At 38.3% G+C, this 20,030-nt stretch overlaps 4 protein-coding genes across 6 annotated transcripts in view; 2 read left to right on the top strand and 2 right to left on the bottom strand.

Moving 5' to 3' along the window:
- The first annotated feature begins 601 nt into the window (after positions 1 to 601).
- Positions 602 to 3,471, top strand: LOC140841338 (polygalacturonase-like). The gene is made up of 4 exons (XM_073208684.1): positions 602 to 836; positions 944 to 1,258; positions 1,509 to 2,027; positions 2,201 to 3,471. The coding sequence occupies exons 1-4, from the start codon at positions 711 to 713 to the stop codon at positions 2,444 to 2,446; spliced, it is 1,206 nt and encodes a 401-aa protein (XP_073064785.1). The 5' UTR covers positions 602 to 710; the 3' UTR covers positions 2,447 to 3,471.
- A 1,332-nt stretch (positions 3,472 to 4,803) lies between these two features.
- LOC140841333 (BTB/POZ domain-containing protein At2g04740) lies at positions 4,804 to 8,850 on the top strand. 2 transcript variants are annotated; one of them, XM_073208659.1, is made up of 5 exons: positions 4,804 to 5,444; positions 6,003 to 6,762; positions 7,274 to 7,310; positions 7,412 to 7,560; positions 8,327 to 8,850. In XM_073208659.1, exons 1-5 carry the CDS (start codon positions 5,006 to 5,008, stop codon positions 8,661 to 8,663), a joined length of 1,722 nt encoding a protein of 573 aa, XP_073064760.1. In that variant the 5' UTR covers positions 4,804 to 5,005; the 3' UTR covers positions 8,664 to 8,850. The 2 variants fall into 2 exon arrangements, with proteins under 2 accessions (XP_073064760.1, XP_073064771.1); XM_073208670.1 differs by having other exon boundaries at positions 7,427 to 7,560; positions 8,327 to 8,849.
- Positions 8,851 to 9,227: 377 nt separating this feature from the next.
- Positions 9,228 to 19,997, bottom strand: LOC140841498 (fimbrin-5-like). Of its 2 annotated transcripts, none has more exons than XM_073208990.1 (15): positions 19,972 to 19,997; positions 19,337 to 19,448; positions 19,084 to 19,254; positions 18,673 to 18,932; positions 18,373 to 18,544; positions 18,235 to 18,273; positions 18,067 to 18,135; positions 17,852 to 17,968; positions 16,676 to 16,887; positions 16,169 to 16,324; positions 15,895 to 16,094; positions 9,904 to 10,061; positions 9,720 to 9,816; positions 9,528 to 9,619; positions 9,228 to 9,412 (listed from the first exon to the last, which is right to left on the bottom strand). In XM_073208990.1, the coding sequence occupies exons 2-15, from the start codon at positions 19,421 to 19,423 to the stop codon at positions 9,254 to 9,256; spliced, it is 1,989 nt and encodes a 662-aa protein (XP_073065091.1). In that variant the 5' UTR covers positions 19,424 to 19,448; positions 19,972 to 19,997; the 3' UTR covers positions 9,228 to 9,253. The 2 variants fall into 2 exon arrangements, with proteins under 2 accessions (XP_073065091.1, XP_073065086.1); XM_073208985.1 differs by having other exon boundaries at positions 19,827 to 19,976.
- LOC140841510 (histone deacetylase 19-like) overlaps positions 15,308 to 20,030 on the bottom strand; it is a 79,012-nt gene continuing 74,289 nt past the window's right edge. Inside the window, exon 8 of the mRNA XM_073209009.1 lies at positions 15,308 to 15,319. The gene's annotated coding sequence lies outside the window, so the exon portion shown is untranslated. The remainder of the gene's footprint in view (positions 15,320 to 20,030) is intronic.

Below are 20,030 nucleotides of genomic sequence, written 5' to 3'. Positions count from 1 at the left end.
TATTAATGTTGTATTAATCAAATTAAAAAAATGAAGGGTGTCGTTTTTTTTTAAAACTTTTTAAAACGTGAAGTCAAACAATATGTAAGGTTTATTGACGTAAATATTTGCGCCTATAATTTTCTCTCTCTTTTTTTTTTGGGTTCAATTTTGAAAGAAACGAGTCTGAATATAAAGTATTAAAATGGGTATAATTTTCAGTATGAATATTATTCATGAATTCAGTTGTAATTTAGGCTTGCTATTTAGCTTAACTTAAAAACCGTCACTTACTTTTCTTTTTGTTTTTTTCCCCAAAAAAGCCTTCGCTCAAAAGGATAAGATATCTCAGTCAGAAATAATAATACTCACAAGTCACAACCCCAAAAGACGTATTTCAATAAAGAAATTACGAAAACTTTGAAACGATCATAATTAATACAAAAAAAATTCAAATAATTTCTTATTTCTTCAGAAAATTTAAAAAATATTCGACTATCAATGTGATGTTATTTCCCAGAACGTCATGATGCTATTTTCTCGGCAAGTGAAAATTAAACCAAGAAACCATAACTTCCTACTCTCCTACGTATGGTCATCGAAGGATTGGTAGGACATGTTTTGTGTCACTCAACTTCCCCCCTTCTAACACTATAAATTGCATTAAAAAAAAACACTTTACAAATAACTCCATTTTAGCTAAAATACAAAGATTTCTACCAAAGAAAATAATGGCTCACACGTTTATAAGCAAAAAGCTTTTGGTTTTGGCATTCTTGGCTTGCATTGCCAATGTACAATCCCAAGTTTTTGACATCACCAAGTATGGTGCCAAACCCAATGCCGATATTAGCGAGGTAAATATAGCATACCTACTGATTCAAAATTTTGGTAGAAAATAGAGATTCAACTATTTTGTAGAAAATCAAAATTTATTTTATGAAAGATCTGATTTTTCTTGTAGGCTTTATTGAGTGCATGGAAGGAGGCGTGTGCATCAACAAGCCCAAGCACAGTTGTTATTCCGAAAGGGACATGGCAGTTGACTCAAGTGAAATTGCTAGGACCTAATAAATCTCCCATTGAGCTTCAAGTTCAAGGTGATTTGAAAGCTCCTTTAGATCCCAACCAAATGCCTGACAAACAAGGAGAATGGTTTACTATCAATTACGTCAATTATCTGACCATCTCCGGTGGCGGTGTTTTCGATGGCCAAGGGCAAGAAGCCTGGAAGAGAAACGATTGTGGCAAGAACCAGAAATGTGTTAAATTGCCATTGGTGAGTTGACTCTAAACTTGAAGCAATCTTTATATGAGTTGATTCAAACATTTGATATATAGACGTTTCATCTTATATTTTCGGATCTTACCCGAAAAATGGTGCCTTTTTAAACATGTTACAAGCATGTTTATGTTAATGCCCTAAGCCGAGGTAGCGGATGAGACAGTGTTTTGGAGTAAGATGGTATAGTGTTCATGTTTGGTTTCAATAAATGGATCAATCGTCTTAAATGATTCCGTACATGCAGAATCTGAGTTTCAATTTCATCAATAACTCAATCATACGTGATGTGACAACCAAGGATAGCAAGAACTTTCATGTGAACGTGATTGGATCCCAAAACGTCACTTTTCTTCGTTTCACGATCTCGGCACCGGGCGAGAGTCCAAACACCGACGGCATCCATATAGGTCGTTCCAAATTAATCAACGTCAAAGACTCCACCATAAAAACAGGAGATGACTGTGTCTCCATCGGGGATGGAAGCGAAGAAGTCCACGTAGAGAACGTAATTTGTGGGCCGGGACATGGTGTTAGCATCGGAAGCCTAGGTAAGTACGAAACCGAGAAAGACGTGGTCGGGATCTATGTCAAGAACTGCAGCTTCCTCAGCACAATGAATGGGGTCCGGATCAAAACATGGCCCTCGGCTCCGGCCCGTCTGCAAGTGACCAATCTGCAGTTTGAAGACCTTATCATGGACAATGTTACCTATCCTATTGTCATCGATCAAGAATACTGCCCATATAACCAGTGCAAGCTCGATGTAAGTAATCTTACCCTTTTTTTTAAACGGTTCTACGTTTTATGTAATATAATATATTCCATTTTATATGTTATTTAAAAAGAAATGTGTCATGACTTGTCCTCAACTTAATCCCTTGCATTCAATTTTGACCAAGTGACACTTAACCCTTTTCTCCATTTTGCTTTGTATAGACACCTTCGCTGGTCAAGATCAGCAACGTTAAATTGAACAACATCAGGGGAACGAGCAACGATCCAGTTGCTGTGACACTTGTTTGTAGTGGCAGTAAGCCTTGCGAAAACGTCGAGATCGGCGACATAGATCTCAAATACGACGGTAAACTCGGCCCCATCACCACCAAATGTAACAATATCAAGCCTAAGCTCACCGGGAAACAGAACCCACCCTTGTGTGCTGCTCCAGCTCAATCGGCTTAAGTTTTTTAAAAAAAATCGAGTGACATTTTTGGTGTTTAACTATCACTTCGTGTAATGGAAGATAGGTATAGATTTTAGAATGTTGACATTTTTGTACGCTTGTTATATCATTTTTGTTGGCTTAGGCCAAGGCAAGGATATGATAAAGTTCTGCAGCTATACATAATTATACCACGGTCACTACCTTTGGATATATAACTAAGATTGAAGAATAGTGAGATTCGAATTTGAGACGTCGGCCCCAATCTTTACACCAATATCATGAATAATCGAATTCATTAACGCGTAATTTGTTGGCTAATATCATTTTGCGGGGATGATTTAAATAAAACATTGACCATAATTTTTGTATTTTGAATTTAATTAAGCCAAAAGCTAATCCACGCATGAATCAATTAGGCAAGATGTTGATAAGCACCACCACTATCAATACCACCACTAACTTCTTACCACTCTCACATCGCCTTCCTTTAATCATTCCCTCTACCGGATTTAGTTTACTTTTCGAGAAACTTACCCAGCATGAAAAAAACGTCCCGCGTGGTTGACGAGAGCTTCGTGGCGGGTGGGATTGGCGGAAGACCATCAAGATCGCGTCGGAGCCATGGCCTTCTTTCTGGTATCGTTTGCGGCATCATACGAGCTTCGTTCACGCTACTTTCTTGCGTATCGCAGCACCCGCACATAAGTGGCGCCGATGGGGTGTGGGTTTCGGCGGAGCTGACGCAGACTTCGGAGCTCAATCATCTCATAGTCAGAGACAGCATGCGATATGCCATTTTGATGTGACTCGGTGGTTATGCACACAACCTGTTCGATGAGTTGCATCTTCGAGGACAGAGACTTTCTATCTTTGGTGTTTGGGTTACATCACATCAATCTTTGGTTTTCTGTGGGATATTTGTATTAGTATATAATGGATTTTATTGAGTTATAATGCATTTTGTTGCTTTGATTTAGTCACTACTAGGTTGTAATTATATACGAGGTTGAAGTTTTAGAAGTAATTATTTTCTATCCAATAATTCAACCTCTCTTCTCATTTTTTTATTAAACAAGCCCATTTGATTAAAATTTCGTCTTCGAAGATCCGAGAAGTAAAATCTAATTTTCAATTTATATTTTTTCTTTATTTGAGTATCTTATCTTAAGCTTAAATACTATATTTAAAATGTTAAAACTTTCATTAATGATTTGAACATACCCAAGAAAGTGGATTAATCTTTTGACACATGTATTTGACATATCTCACAGATAAAGATTCATGAGAATATCTCACAGGTGATCTACTCTTGATATAATTTAGTGGTACAATAAGGCAAAAACTTATGTGAGACGGTCTCACGGGTCGTATTTGTGAGATGGATCTCTTATTTGGGTCATCCATGAAAAAATATTATTTTTTATGTTAAAAATATTATTTTTTATTGTGAATATGAGTAGTTGTTGATCCTTCTCACAGATTAGAATCCGTGAGACGATCTCACATGAGACTCACTCGTAAAATAAATAGATTAAAAATAATGGTCAACTTGAAAATTGGTCGACAAACAAATGCCCCAACTTCCCGTAGGAACACACCATAAAAATGGTTTGTAAATGAAACCAAGTTGTCCAAGGATATTCCCTCCACTAGATGCGAATGGGTTGACCATCCAATTGTTATTGTTGTTATTATTATTATTTTAACAGAAAGGGCTTCCCGAGTCATTTAGTGGCAAATCAACTTGGTCTCCCCATCTTCCCAAGATCGATGGCCAGAGCACATTGTTTATTTCAACCAATTCCATTGATCAATGAACAAACCACTTGCACAAGGATCCTTTCAAAGACATGACAATTGGCCTAACCCACAAATGTCTCCTCATCCGAGGCTCATTTGCGTTCCTATTAATCGAACCTTGTTACTTCGTTCCTTGTCCCCGATGAGTTAGTTTTCTTCGACTCCCTACTTCCAACCCACCCGAAATCGAGCAGCCATGCTCTTAAGGTCGCATTACAATAGTTAAAATTGAGAATTTTGACATATCTTAATTTTAAAAGCTAGTAAGATGATAATCTAAATTTATATTTATAATTCTCAAAAATTTAATTCAAACCATGTAAAATATTTAATATGCTCTCTCAAATCAAAAAATAATTAACCGAAGCATGTCAAAAGGACATTCTAATAGATAACAGTAAGATCGATACTTGGCACAGACGGAGTCACATTATATGACACCCAGGTTTTTTTTTTTAAAAAAATATTATATATAAAATTTGGATTAATTTGATATTAGTCGAAGTACATCAATATAAAATATTTAAAAGTTATAAATTATAAAATTATAACTCCACTTTCCGTCGATGATACTTTGTCCAATTAAAGTATCTCTAAGAAATTTGAAAGAGTCCATTGAGCCATTTCTCCTTCACGGCGCAGAAAATCTTCGCCGTCTTCCCAAATCCCATCTACCAGAAGAGGGGTAGGAAATTTGTTCGATTTCAATCTTGGAACCATAAATTAATAATCTATGCAATTAATTTGTGAATAAAATCGAAATTTTGTGGATAAACATGTCCGAGCTACTGGAGGAGATTGAGCTGGAGGCGGAGGATTTCAAGTCTTCAATGCCACTGAAGAAGGTTCCATACGGCGATGTTTTTGAGGCTTCTCGAGCTGGTGACGTTGAGCGCCTCCGGTATCTACTGGAGTGCGGGGTGAACGTGAACGCGCGGGATCCATGGGATTCGGCGGCGCTGTATTACGCTTGCCTTGCGGGGCATTTAGATGCGGCGCGGATGCTCTTAGAGAGTGGTGCTATCTGCTCTGAGAACACATTTGACGGTGACCGATGCCACTACGCGGCTCTTAATCTCAAAGTTCGCAAGCTGCTGAAGGCCTTTGAGGCGCGACCGCCGCCACTCCAACCGTTGCAGGCTGCATTGAGAGACACTTTCTTGGCTTGCAAGCCTAACAGCATTGATAATATCAATCCTTCTACTCCTTTACCAGGTTCGGTTGAGTTAAAAATTGCATCGTTGTTACACCTGTTCTTGTATTTAGAATATGATTGTGCGTTGAAGTGACAAACTTTACGTTTGAAATTAACTGAAACATCCTCAACGGCAACTTGAGGTATATTACAATGGTTGTGCTTTTTAAGTGACGGTGCTCTGTTTCTAGAATGAGTATTTCGGCTGCGATTCTATTCTAGAACACGACCTTGTTAGATTGGCTGGGTTAGGCTTCCAGTTAGTCTGTCTCCATGATTGAACTATTTTCTTACAAGTTTACAGCATCTGGTTCTGTTTTTGGTGGCTGCGGTTTACGCATATCATATTTCAATAGCTGTTTTAGTAACATACGGATTTTCACGATCAAAAGTTGAGTTTCAATGCTCTTGTTGTTTTGTAAGAAATTCAGCTCTACAGAAATTTGTGGAGTTTTATTTTTTTATTGCTCTAAAAGCATGAGTTCTAAACTCATACAAATATGCTGGCATTCTGATTGGAAAAACTTTATTATAGACTGGGAATGCTTATTATTTAGTGATTCAACGTGGAATGGTAGGTAATTCATCTGATGGGGCATTGAGTTCCAGCTACTCTCCCCCGGATATTGTATTTTATGTGGAAGGAAGACCTATTGAAGCGCACAGAGTCATCTTGAGTGCACGTTCTTCTTTCTTTAAGAAAAAATTTCAAACTGATTGGAAAGGAAAAAAGGAAGTTCGATTGTCACGGGAAAAGCTCTCTTATCCATCTCTTTTTAGCCTTCTCCATTTCTTTTATTCTGATAGGCTGGAGATTGCCGTGGATGACATGGAAGATCTTGTTAGAATATGCAGAGTTTGCAAGTGCCATTCATTACAAGGACTTATTGAAAAAGAAATAGTTCATCAGAGGCATGCTGATTACAAAGCCCTCAGAGAAATGGACAACTCCCAGAAAAGGTTTATCTTGCAGGGCCTTTCCCTTCCTGACGAAGATCGGCTTCCTGCTGCATTGAGTAGACTCCTTCGAGTCTGTCTTGCCAAGTCGTCTGGAGGACAATACCAAGAATATACTGTTAACGGTGATGTATCTCTTGTTGATTCAACAGATGTGAATGATTCAGATGATGATCTTGCTGATGTTTGCGTAAGGGTGGAGAAGAAGTTATTCCGCTGCCATCAAGCCATCTTAGCATCGAGATCTGAATACTTTAAAGCACGATTATTACGCATGACTAATTCTCTCAAAGAGAGGGGTCAGTTAAATGATGGTAATCTACCATGTATTGAAGAACATGATCTGAGCACAGATGCTTTTGAGAAAATAATAGAATACATGTAGGTTTTTCTTCTCATTCTGTCAGCCTATTCTATGTGATCTGTTTATCTGCTGCACTCAAATATGCTTGAGGCAAAGGTTAAACTCTAGTATAGTTTTGCCAGAAAAATATAATAATAATAATAATAATAATAAAACTCTAGTAATAGTGTATATTCATGGCTGATTGTTTATTTATGTGATGGATGAAGATGTGCTGTAACTGTGGAGAACAAGAATTGACTTCCCATGTTGAATTTTCCTTATTCATCCTTCTAATTGAATCCTCTCTGCAGAATTGATACATGTTGTCACCGCTTTTTACCTTAATGCTCCTGATAATTTGTTCTGCTTTCCATATCATCACCCTATGTGTTTTTGTGGGCTCTTCATAGGAACCACCTCTTAAAAATGATTTGGTATTCAATATAAATCCACTTCTCAAAGAAGCAGCACATTGTCAAGACCCTGATTCTCCCTCTCCTTGTTAATCTATATAACTTCCATCTTGATAATATTATTTGTATCCAGGTATACTGATGGTCTGACAGGCATAAACCTTAATCAGGTGTGTTTCACCTAACCTCTCAAAGAAAATAAAAAGGACAAAATAAGCTGATAATGACTTCTAATTGCTGGACCTTTTATGTTTTTACCTTGTTATTTTAGTATTTAATTTTGCAGGCTGAAGAAATTCTTGATGCTGCCTCAAGATATCTGCTATTTCCTCTTAAACGTGTGGTAGCTGATGCGTTGCTCCCACAACTAGAAATGGTTTCACCAGCAGAATTGTGCCATTGGTTGATATTATCTGACATGTATGTTTCCTCCTTTTTCTTTTCATCCTCTCAGTTTCTTGATGTATATACCGCGTGAGGCTGTTTTCGTCTCTCCTCCTTTTTAATCATCATTGGATATTATGTTAGTTGAGCAAAATTACATCGATAACATACCAATCTGTTTCTTGAGGATTCAGGAACAAAAAAAATGTAGTGAAAGACAGTGGGAGACCATTTTTATTGCTAACGTTGAATGAACAATTTAGGTCATGAATTGGAAGGATTAATCCAAGATAGTAGCTGGTGTATATTTCACGGTACAATTCACACTGGAACTGGCTTTATATTTAGGTGAAACATCACAAAAGGGCCAACGTAAAGTTATTCCTTGTACCCCATGGACCTTGACATATTTTTCGGACACAAATGTGTCAGCAACATCCAGTAAACAGTTCAAAAAATATATGATGGCATAGAATACATTTGTGAATCTAAATCCATTAATTAAATGACCAAGACCCATGAATTGATGGAGAGAAATGTGGGGTTGATTTTATGTCTTTGGCTGGTAGAACTTCTTTTATAAACTAGAAACTAGAAATAAAACATGACTTTTTTCGTATCAAGATGACTGGTCGCACTCTCTTCTCAACTGTGCCGCTCTTATTAAAATTTAACCTCTATGTCCACCAATCACGTCTAGCCTCACTTTTAAACCTAATTTCTTTTTTCATATGCAGCTTATGAAATTAGTATTCATGCATCTAATCTTGATATTTCTGAGGCGAAAACCTTTCTTATGCAGGTATGGTGTGTCGAAGATTCGTGAACATTGTCTAGATGTCATGGCGAACAACTTTGAGACATTTGCTGATACTCCGGAGTTTCGTGCAATGCTCCTCACTCTTCCAGCTCCGTCTGGAGATTTCACACTTCGAACCACAGCTCCAAGTGCTCCAGGAGCTGAAGCTAACACAGTTGAAGGAAATCTTCTCGACGATTTGCGAGAGAAATGGCTCGAGTCTGAAGGTGCTGAACTTGACAAGAGGGACGAAAGTGCATTGCTTTTCGACAAGCGACTCGAGATGCTGATGCTTATGGCTGAGCATGAGAAAATTGGTGAACCTGAGTTGTCCAGTTAAATTTTTTGAAGAAACCATGGGTATCATTAAACCCGAGAAACGCAAGTATACAAAGTGATTGTACGTATTCCCAAGTTTATTATATTGATAGATCAACCATAGATTCTTTTGTTAGGAAAGAAATTAGAAGAATAAGTTCTAATGATATTTCATGTTTATAAAAAAATGCGTGAGAAATTTGGTTTTAAATCTGCTCTCATTTTTTATCTGCAAGCAGATTAAAAACGGTTGAGAATAATGATTTTTATTTTACTCTGATTGAGAAAAAATAAAGAAAAATATAAATTAAAAATTCGTTTGAAATGTGGAATAATCTGTATATGTTATCGCAATTAAATTCACATAACACTATGAATAGCATCTGGTTCTCTTTGGCATAGAGTGTTTGTACGGGACTAATGGATTAAATCCGATCTATTTATATAAGTGGTGAAGAATATAGTCACAAATGATTAAATTTGCTGGATTTCATTCTCTTTACCCCGTTAGCTCCGCTGGGACAAATATACCTAATACAATCTTATGGTGCGAAAAAGGCTGCACTTCGTTGTGACATATATCTTACACTAGATGACACTGAATTACGAATGTTAACCTGTCGGCATGTCTTGGTTATCACCGCCTGTAGATGCATCTGGAGTTTTGTCACCTTCATTGGTGGTGTTTGAGGGATCAGATCCATCAACCTTTCGTTGCAGGCTCCAATACATGATGCTTGCTGTCAAAGTTAGCATCATTTTCTGGTTCACCTGCACATCACAAGAGTGTATTTTTTTGTCATAAAACTTTGGTATGCAGTGTTTTTAAGTAATTTGGAATAAATGAACTGCTTGCACATCAAGGCTGTATAGCACATATACTAACCTCCATAATGTCCTCAGGCAATAAAAATATGGAGCATCCAAGCTTTCGGGCAACACTGATTATATATGTTGCATTTAACTTCTTATCCTCGTCTGCATTTGCAATGATCTCCACTTTCAGTTCCATGAAAACAATATCAATTATACCCTTTTTGCCTCGTGTTACAAGGGCGATGGAAAAAAACTTACTCACCAGTTTCCCCCTTCGTTACAAGGCTCCGGTTGACGACCCTAGGCTCCACAGCACTTAACAGATCAAGAAAGAAAATCCCGTTTGCAAGGGATTTATCCTGACAGTATGACAAAAAGATTTACAGAAAGCTGTCATATAGTAAAGAGAACTGATACTATTGATGTGGTCGATGTTTTGCCATTACCTTGAAGCTGTCCATTTGTGATTCTCTACCAGATTTCTTCACTGTGCCGTTTGCCCAAATAAGTATGTCACCATCTGTAATCTCCTTTCCTTGGGAATGAGATCTCAAATTTCTCAGCAATTGGAGCATAGTGAATCTCATTAACTGCCATAGAAAAGCTGGCAGAAAGAGGACCGATTAATTTGTGATGGTGTAACTCTGGTGTAAAAGGCTAAAATAAGAGTAGATTGATGATGCCAAGTGACCTTCTTACAGAACCAAGCATGCTTTTAAAAATTTGGTCTTTGTGCTAAGTAATCAAGCCACCCATATTTGAATTCAAAGCACACAATTTTGGAATTCAACAACACAATTAACACATGTGTTGATTAGTCAAAAATAATGAGGTAAGCCATGAGGTTTTATTTTTTGTTTTTTCCCTAAACTTTTCCTATAAATACCCATCCATTCTTCATTTCAAAACCACACCAAAAACACAAATCCTTTCATCTACAATCATAAGTGTAGAAGTGAGATAAAGGATTTAGTGTGAGATTTCTTAAGGAGTGTTTATCCTTGGAAGGAATAGGATTAGTGGAGAGAAAGTGAGTGTTAAAATCAGAGTGTTCTGAGTGAAATACTTTGTATTCTCAATTCTCTTGTCTTCTTTGTTATTAATAAAGAAGTGATCTCCTTGAGAGGTTTAGAGTGGACGTAGCCCAATCTTGGGGTGAACCACTATAAATATTGGTGTCCATCTTATTTATTGTTGATATCACTTATGATGTTCCGCTGCGATGTTACCTCGTTTATTTCCCTGATATCCCAACAACTGGTATCAGAGCTAGATTCTCAAATACTATAGGAAGTCCTCGTATGCTCTGTGGTTGCAGCTTAGTCTGAACTTCCACATCAGAAAAGGCTTTCTAGACAGTATTAGGGAAGTGGTTCTTTTGTGTTCAGGCTTTGACGATTATTCGTTGGTAGCATTCACAAAAGATGGAGGTACGCACAAGCAAGATGATTAGCCTTAATGGCTCTAATTATCAACTTTGGAAAAGTAAGATGAAAGATCTTTTATTCGTCACCAAGATGCACCTACCGGTGTTCAGCGAGTCTAAACCAGATGATAAATCAGATGCCGAATGGAACTTCGAGCACGAGCAAGTCTGTGGGTACATCCGACAATTTGTCGATGACAACGTGTATAATCATATCTCTAACGAGATACATGCTCGAACGCTTTGGACAAAGTTGGAGACATTATATGCCTCCAAAAGTGGCAACAACAAATTGTTCTATTTGAGCAAGCTTGTCCAGGTTCGATACAAAGAAGGAACTTTGGTTGCAGATCATCTGAACGAGATTCAAGGATTCGTGGAGCAGTTATCAAGTATGAGCATAAAACTTGATGACGAGGTGATAGCTCTGATTGTGCTAGCTTCATTGCCAGAGTCTTGGGAGACTCTGAAGGTATCACTCACGAACACAGCACCAGGAGGAGCCGTGAGTATGGACTTCATCAAGAGTGGCATCTTGAATGAAGAGATGAGGCGGAGATCTCAAGGTTCCTCTACCTCACAGTCAGATATTTTGGCTGCTGAGTCAAGGGGAAGAAGCAAGATCAAGAAAAACACAAATCAGAAGCCAAGAAGAAGCAAGTCCTCGGGGAGATATGCCAACGTAAAGTGTTATCGCTGTGGAGAAAACGGACATATTAAAAAATATTGTCGGCAACCGAAAAACAAACATGAAACCGATGATGAGCAAACAAACGCCATTGAAGAGTTCAATGTTGTTCACGAGCTAGAGCAGGAGTCCGTAAATTTGGCAACTCAAGTAACTAGTTGGGTGATCGATAGTGGAGCAACAGTCCACGTCACATCTCGAAAAGAATGCTTTACATCCTACACACAAGGGGACTTTGGTGTGGTGAGGATGGGGAATAACGACTTATCCAGAGTTGTGGGAAAAGGAGATGTGAGCTTGACTACCGTGGATGGCTCTACACTGATCCTGAAAGACGTCAGGCATGTGCCAGATATGCGCCTGAGTCTGATATCAGTCGAAAGACTCGATGAAGAAGGTTTCTGTACAACCTTCCGAAATGGGGTATGTAAGATTTCAAGAGGATCACTTGTGGTGGCAAAGGGATTAAAGATGTCAAAGCTATATGTAGTTCAGGAAAATCATTCCGAAAGAGTGAACTACGCAGGGGAAGAAAACTCAACAGAGTTGTGGCACCGACGTCTTGGTCACATAAGTGAAAAGAATCTTACACGCCTTGTGAGCAAGCAAGTTCTGCCCGGTATAAAGCAGGTTCATATGAAACAATGCACAAACTGCTTAGCCGGAAAGCAAAACAGGATATCATTCAAAAGTTCACCTCCTAGCAGAGCCGAAAAAATTCTAGATCTGGTGCACTCAGATCTATGTGGTCCGATGCCATTGTCGCTCGGAGGAGCGAGGTACTGGGTAACTTTTATCGATGATCATTCTCGGAAAATTTGGGTGTGGACACTCAAAACCAAGGACCAAGTTGCGGAAACATTCAACAATTTCCTAAACTTGGTTGAACGGCAAACATGCATTAAACTCAAATGTATTCGAACGGATAATGGAGGAGAATACATTGGATCCTTTGATGAGATATGCAAAAAGAACGGAATCAGACATCAAACAACACCACCAAAGACACCACAACTCAACGGATTAGCTGAGAGGATGAATAGAACTTTGGCAGAAAGAGTCAGAAGCATGCTCTCACATGCAAAGCTGACTAAGGAATTTTGGGGTGAGGCCGTGGTTGCTGCTGCATATATATTGAATCGCTCACCTTGTGTTCCTCTCAATTATGATGTCCCAGAGCAGGTGTGGCAAGGCAAAGAAGTTTCTTATAATCATTTGCGGGTATTTGGCTGTGTTGCTTATGTTCATATACCAAAGGATGAAAGACAGAAGTTGGATGTCAAAACAAGAAAGTGCATATTTATAGGCTATGGCGAGGATCAACTTGGTTACAAGTTTTACAATACAGATCTCAAAAAGCCTATAAGAAGTTGTGATGCCATATTTCAGGAGAATGAATTCTTGGAGACTGCGGAAAAGGAGAATTCTGGATCTGAACAAGATCTGGAATGGTGGCCTTCAACGGTAAATCCACAACCGGCTGAAGATGAAGAATTGCAGAACGATCATGAAGATGATGATGAGATTCGTGTTCACAGTGAACCACCAGCAGAAAGTTCTCGTGGTACAATGACCACACGTTCTGGAAGAGAAGTGCGACCCTCAACCAGATATTCCTCAAATGAATATATCCTGCTAACTGACGGGGGAGAACCAGAGAGCTTCGAGGAAGCTATTACCAGTGAACACAAGGATAAGTGGATGGAGGCTATGCAAGAAGAAATGCAATCATTGCATGATAATGAGACGTTTGAGCTGGTGAAGTTGCCGAAAGGCAAGAAAGCTTTGAAGAATAAGTGGGTGTTCAGATTGAAGCACGAAGAACACAGTAGTCCACCAAGATTCAAAGCTAGGATTGTCGTCAAAGGTTTCGGACAGAAACACGGGGTCGACTTTGACGAAATATTTTCACCTGTGGTGAAGATGACATCCATCCGGATTGTGCTAGGGTTAGCAGCTGAGCTTGATCTGGAGGTGGAACAAATGGATGTCAAGACCGCATTCCTTCATGGGGATTTGGAGGAAGAAATCTACATGGAGCAACCAGAGGGGTTTGAAGAGAAGGGGAAAGAGGACCTTATGTGCAGATTAAAGAAGAGTTTGTACGGTCTCAAGCAAGCACCAAGACAGTGGTACAAGAAGTTTGAATCGGTGATAACTCAACAGGGATTCAAGAAAACCACTGCAGACCATTGTGTGTTTGTCAAAGATACCTCTGATGATGATTTGATGGTGCTTCTACTCTATGTAGATGATATGTTGATTGTTGGCAAAGATGCTTCTGAAATCAAAGGCCTAAAGAAGCAACTAAGCAAGACTTTTTCTATGAAAGACTTGGGGCCAGCAAAAAGAATTATTGGCATGGAAATCCATCGAGACAGGTATGCCAAGAAGACCTGGTTGTCGCAGGAGAAGTATATTGAGAAAGTACTTCAGAGGTTCAACATGGACCAGGCCAAAGCGGTTGGATGTCCTCTTGCCAACCACTTCAAGTTAAACTCAAAGCAGAGTCTTATTACAGAGGATGAGGAAGAAGAAATGAAAAGTGTTCCATATGCTTCAGCTGTTGGAAGTCTGATGTATGCCATGGTATGTACTCGGCCGGATTTAGCTCATTCAGTAGGTGTAGTGAGTAGATTCCTTTCAAAACCAGGAAAGGAACATTGGGCTGCAGTAAAATGGATATTCAGATATCTACGGGGAACCTCTAAACATAGATTGAGTTTTGGAGGATCCAGACTTGAGCTTGTAGGCTACACAGATGCAGATATGGCAGGAGATGTTGACTCCCGAAAATCCACATCAGGATACCTGATTACATTTGCAGGGGGAGCTGTGTCATGGCAGTCAAAGTTGCAAAAGTGTGTAGCATTATCAACCACTGAAGCGGAGTTCATTGCAGCAACTGAGGCATGCAAGGAGCTATTATGGATGAAAGGGTTTTTGGAGGAATTAAGTTTTGTGCAGGATCAATATAAGTTGTTCTGTGATAGTCAGAGTGCAATTCATCTTGGAAAGAATCCTTCAATGCATTCAAGATCAAAGCATATTGATGTACGCTATCATTGGATACGGGATGTATTGGAGAAGAAGTTGTTAAAACTTGAGAAGATTCACACAGATGAAAATAGATCTGATATGATGACCAAGACATTGCCGAAATGGAAGTTGGAATACTGTAGAACTGTTGCAGGTTTGATCGAATCACAAAATGGGCTTGAGGAGGAGAATTGCTAAGTAATCAAGCCACCCATATTTGAATTCAAAGCACACAATTTTGGAATTCAACAACACAATTAACACATGTGTTGATTAGTCAAAAATAATGAGGTAAGCCATGAGGTTTTATTTTTTGTTTTTTCCCTAAACTTTTCCTATAAATACCCATCCATTCTTCATTTCAAAACCACACCAAAAACACAAATCCTTTCATCTACAATCATAAGTGTAGAAGTGAGATAAAGGATTTAGTGTGAGATTTCTTAAGGAGTGTTTATCCTTGGAAGGAATAGGATTAGTGGAGAGAAAGTGAGTGTTAAAATCAGAGTGTTCTGAGTGAAATACTTTGTATTCTCAATTCTCTTGTCTTCTTTGTTATTAATAAAGAAGTGATCTCCTTGAGAGGTTTAGAGTGGACGTAGCCCAATCTTGGGGTGAACCACTATAAATATTGGTGTCCATCTTATTTATTGTTGATATCACTTATGATGTTCCGCTGCGATGTTACCTCGTTTATTTCCCTGATATCCCAACACTTTGTACGTTATTCAGGCATTCCCTTCATATTCACTGATGAAATTCGAAATGACAAAAAGGTTGGATGTGTCCATTTTAATTTTCAGCAATGAACATCAGGGCCAAAGGATAGTGGAAAGCAGTTCCGGGCAAGAACAACAGAATCACGGAACACTAAGATTAATGAGATCATCGCCAAATTCACATTTTCCAAATTAACATTTCTTTTTGTTGTGGTGCTAGCTGTTCAACATATATAAAAATCAAACAGTACCATGAGATCGAACTAAGACCTGATAACTGCATTTTATCGAATTTTCTGATGATTGAAAAATGAACAAAGGTATTTTTCCATTGAAAAATGAACAAAGGTATTTTTCCAAAAAAAAGCTTCCCAAATAGAAATGGCAAAGACACGAAGTATCTCAATCAGTCCTCATGTTCTTCAGTTCGATCAAAAGTTAAAATGTATCGAGCATGCTGAACCCCGTCAAATCAAGCTAAGTATGTCCAGGAAAAACTAAAAGGTTATAGACATTGTAAAATTTCCACTGCTTCCAACAACATAGCAAGTTAAAGCAGCCTTACCTAATATGAGTTTCTTGTTTCCTTGCACAATATCATTTCCAGCTACATTCACGAGGGAGAAGCGCAATTCCTTCCCAATACTTATTACTTGGTTGCAGTTTTCAACTTTCCTAAAGGGCATGAGAATAGGGGGTTTTGTAGCCTGTTTCCAATTTACAGTTCCAGGAGAAATTTTGTCAAGCACTTCCAAAAGAACCCATCTGCACGCAAGAGGAATGAACATGAAGCAAAATGCAAAAATACCAGCATCTTAACAGAAAAATGTAAACATTACCCTGCCCTGACATCCTCAAATACATTGTTGACATATGTGTCAATTCCAAGGCTGTTGATCCACAGCCGAAAGCATCTCTCTTCTCGAGACGTTTGAGCATCATCTGTCATCATCTCCGCGTATGAAATCTTTTTGGTGTCCACAGAGAGCCCATTTCTTTAACAAAAATACAATGAGCAGCTAAAAAGCATTTATTCTTAAACATGGATATCCTTGCATTATAAACATATAACCATGTGGCACGTAACAGGAAAAGTGATCAGGAGTTTGTATTGAAATTAGAAATTCATGGAACAAGCATTTCTGCATGCTAAAACAAGTGTGAACCAAACGTTCTATGGTTCCACTATACTTATTGCACCAGATAATTTGTAAAGATTGCTGTCGTTAATTTTGAATCTTGGAAGGGATACTTTTGTATAAGAAAAATAAGATGACATTACCCAACATAACTGGGAAGACAAACAGGAGCAAAATTTCCACGCCGTTATTAACCTCTAGTCTAACCTGTGTTGAAATAATTGAGCAACAAATGCAAGATTTAAGTTTGGCGAGCCCTCGACAATGTCCTTCGGGGTAACATATCGTTTACAATCCAGTTTCTCTGCTTGCTCAAGTATCAAATTTGCTCGTTCTTTAGGATTCTTTGCCTCCAGTGCCTTGGTTGTGTCAAGTTCCGGGGCAAGAGCATTGAGCAAGTGTGCATATGCTTCTCCATTCTACAAATAAAATGAGACTGATGGCATCTTAGACAGAAAGTACCACAAATTATTTAATATATGGTGATAGCCGATAGGAGCACTATAAGTGTACAAAACTATTTGCATCCGCAAAAAAAAGATGCAGCCTCTAAAATTTTAAGTGCTTATAAAGAAACACGTGTTACTTGCAGATGTTAGAATAAAATACAATGAGAATAGAATCTGATGCTGAATGGTATTTAGATCAAATCGATTTGCTGTTCTAGCTTCAAAATTTAGTAGTAATAATAATAGTACTAAATTTGGCGGGAATCATACATCCTGGTCGTTGAACTATGTCTTGTTTAACCTCATACATCTTTAATTTTCAGGAATCAATTACCCTTAGTATGTCATTGCCAGAACAGAGTTTCATGATAATCTTGCATGCTAGTGGTTAGCTGTTCTATTCACCATCTCGAGGAATCTAACTTCTTGATGTTAAATTTTACCATTAATATGTAATCTATACCAACAAATTGCCTATCATCATTCAGTTTCCAGTAATAATCACCAATAATGTGCATATTTTTCAGCAGATCGTTCATTTTCTCCACACTGTCAGCAAATTTCATACACAAGGAACTTCTTAAGACACTAGAGTAATTGTTAAATTTGACCTCCCCCACCCCCCGGCACCCCACACACACATTCTCCTCAATCTATAGGCTGTTTATGAACTCTTAGTTTTGAAAAACTAATTCCAAAACCAAGATACAGAGACTATACAGATGTTTTTGCTGCCATAGAGAGCATTGTATTCTTTGATAACTTTTCTCAAAAACAGAATCTCTAATCTTGCATAACTCACAAACACAAGTCTATTTCAATTTTGCTAAAAGTGATGAGCCATTGCCAGTCGATGGACATTTATATTCTTTGATATTCAAAGAACCAAAAAGAAGTAATATAAAAGAAAGATGGATCTATGACCGTTCACTACCTTTAAATCAGACGAAAAATTAGTAACTGACTTATTGTATCCTGCTTTTTTCAGGTGAAAATTCATCCATTTCAACAGCACTTTCTCCGGCGATAAGCTAATAAGCTCTTCCACATCCTACACTATGCAACACCAATTTTGAGGCAAAAAAAATAGTGTGATCCGCGTATCAGGTCATGGGTTAATTGAGTCAAAACACGCGGTCTGCTTGTTACCTTGCTATCCTCCACCAGCTCAACAAGTTGAGGGGTCTTCCTCAAATTAAGATCGGCTAACAGTTGTATCTGATGTTATTTACAACATTAAAAGCAATGGAATTCGATATGCAATGTCTGGATATTCTGTGTAATTCATAACAATGTTAATGAGAGCATTTGATTTACCTTGACTATTTGAGTTATCAACCCAAGAACTAGATGGGGCTGCATTATAAATGAGACGATTATGGCCAACAAATTTCACTGCACAAATGAGTAGCATTTGCTGAAATTCCTAAATATAGTTGGCAGTAGCTGGCTTACCCTTGCTTCAACAAGGTCCTGTGTGCCAATATTTACGACAGTGCATCCAATTGCTTTTGCAGAATTGAGGCACAACGTATGGTTCTCATTCCTCTCCCATGGATTTAAATCACTTTTGGTATTAATAGCTCGCTCGTCAATAGTACCGGGAACAGCCACATTAATGAGCTTACTGCATAAATAGGTCAAAAAAATCGTAAGCACCATTGTTGTTAGCTTATTTGGGTGCATCTCCAAGTATGGATGCATTTAGAAAGACACTATTCCTGCAAAAATTACTAGGGGGTCCTCTATAAGTACCACAGCAGAACACCATCCTTGGCAAGGTCAAAGAGAGCATTGGTTGATTGATCAATTGGAAGATATTTCTTCAAGAATCGATCTTCTTTGAGATAGCTATTGATGTGGTTAACGTAAGAGGACTTCTCTGATTCACTGATTGTATGACGAAGAGTTGTTGTTGGCGCTTTGAGGAATGAAGATGAAGTTTTTAGAAATGGAGACAGAGTTTTGGAATGACCCTTCTTCACTGTGGCCCGAGCTTGTAGGTTCAAATATGCCTGAATTATAAATTCAATCCATCATCCGCGAAACAGAGCAAAGAAACATGATAGCTATTAGATAAACATGCCTACATAAATGCTTTAGTTCTTGGTTAGTTAGGATACTAGTTAGTATATGACTGTTTTCTAAAATTCTAAAAATACATACCCGAAGGAAGGATTCAAAATCAATTTCATCGCCCAAATCAGAAGAGGACTCACTTAAGATGTCCTTAATTTCATCCTGTGTCAAGGTATCAGCAACAGCCTTCAGTTTAACCATCACTGGTGGCAAAACTTCCAATGTAACCTTCCCATACTGCTTCCTCGTCGAGAGAAACTGTAGGTATGACATTCGTGACCTTGTTATAATAAAAACCGCTAGTAACAACACCAGTAAAACATAAATAGCCCATGCATACTTTGGAATTGAGGGTCCGCAGCTCGACTTGAGTGAATTGGTTCTGAAGCCAAGAATCAGAAACAACAACGCCCACAAAACTTGACATTTTTCCTTGTACTTGTCGATATTCCCTGAAGAATATAACCAAAGCACAAAACGAAAATTGTGTCACGTCAATTCTTAACAAGCACAATAAACATGCAATTATGTCTCCGTGGTTTGCGGTTTATGTTGGCTGTCGCAGATTTATCTCTAGTCCCATGACAATTTCTCGACAAGATCGTTATCTATCCAAACGTCTTTTAGTTAAACCAAATATCCGATATCATTTACATATGCAGTACAACAGCGATTCCGCATATCGTAGATCCAAACAAGAACAATAAACATGCTATTATGATCATAATATGCATGCATACGTTCTCCGCTATTCCTTTGATGATGAGATTCATCAAATATGATTTTTACCAGAAATTTTCATCAATTTGCAATTAAAAAACATGATGTACCCTGGGATAGATTCAATAACTCCTCCGGAGGGTGAAGAACTTCTCCATTTAATTTCTGTATTTTTTTTCCCTAATGAGGTTGTGTGAACGAAAATTTAATCGAAAAGAGTGAGAATCAGAGAAAAAAGCGTTTGAGCTTGCGGACCCGCGAATGTTGAGGGACGCAAAAGCGAAGGAAGCTCGCTTCATCTTCATCGTACACTA

The sequence above is a fragment of the Primulina eburnea genome, chromosome 1, assembly GCF_022965805.1.
Source record: "Primulina eburnea isolate SZY01 chromosome 1, ASM2296580v1, whole genome shotgun sequence".
NCBI classification, from domain to species: domain Eukaryota; kingdom Viridiplantae; phylum Streptophyta; class Magnoliopsida; order Lamiales; family Gesneriaceae; genus Primulina; species Primulina eburnea.
This window is presented reverse-complemented; position numbering and strand designations above follow the sequence as displayed.

Coding starts and splice junctions, on each gene's coding strand:
- LOC140841338 (XM_073208684.1), top strand. CDS start 711: ATGGCTCACACGTTTATAAGCAAAAAGCTTTTGGTTTTGGCATTCTTG. Junction 837..943: donor CCAATGCCGATATTAGCGAG/GTAAATATAGCA, acceptor TTTTTCTTGTAG/GCTTTATTGAGTGCATGGAA. Junction 1,259..1,508: donor AATGTGTTAAATTGCCATTG/GTGAGTTGACTC, acceptor CCGTACATGCAG/AATCTGAGTTTCAATTTCAT.
- LOC140841333 (XM_073208659.1), top strand. CDS start 5,006: ATGTCCGAGCTACTGGAGGAGATTGAGCTGGAGGCGGAGGATTTCAAG. Junction 7,311..7,411: donor CAGGCATAAACCTTAATCAG/GTGTGTTTCACC, acceptor TTGTTATTTTAG/TATTTAATTTTGCAGGCTGA. Junction 7,561..8,326: donor TGGTTGATATTATCTGACAT/GTATGTTTCCTC, acceptor TTTCTTATGCAG/GTATGGTGTGTCGAAGATTC.
- LOC140841498 (XM_073208990.1), bottom strand. CDS start 19,423: ATGTCAAGTTTTGTGGGCGTTGTTGTTTCTGATTCTTGGCTTCAGAAC. Junction 18,545..18,672: donor AAGGATGGTGTTCTGCTGTG/GTACTTATAGAG, acceptor CTATTTATGCAG/TAAGCTCATTAATGTGGCTG. Junction 18,136..18,234: donor TGATAACTCAAATAGTCAAG/GTAAATCAAATG, acceptor AAATAACATCAG/ATACAACTGTTAGCCGATCT.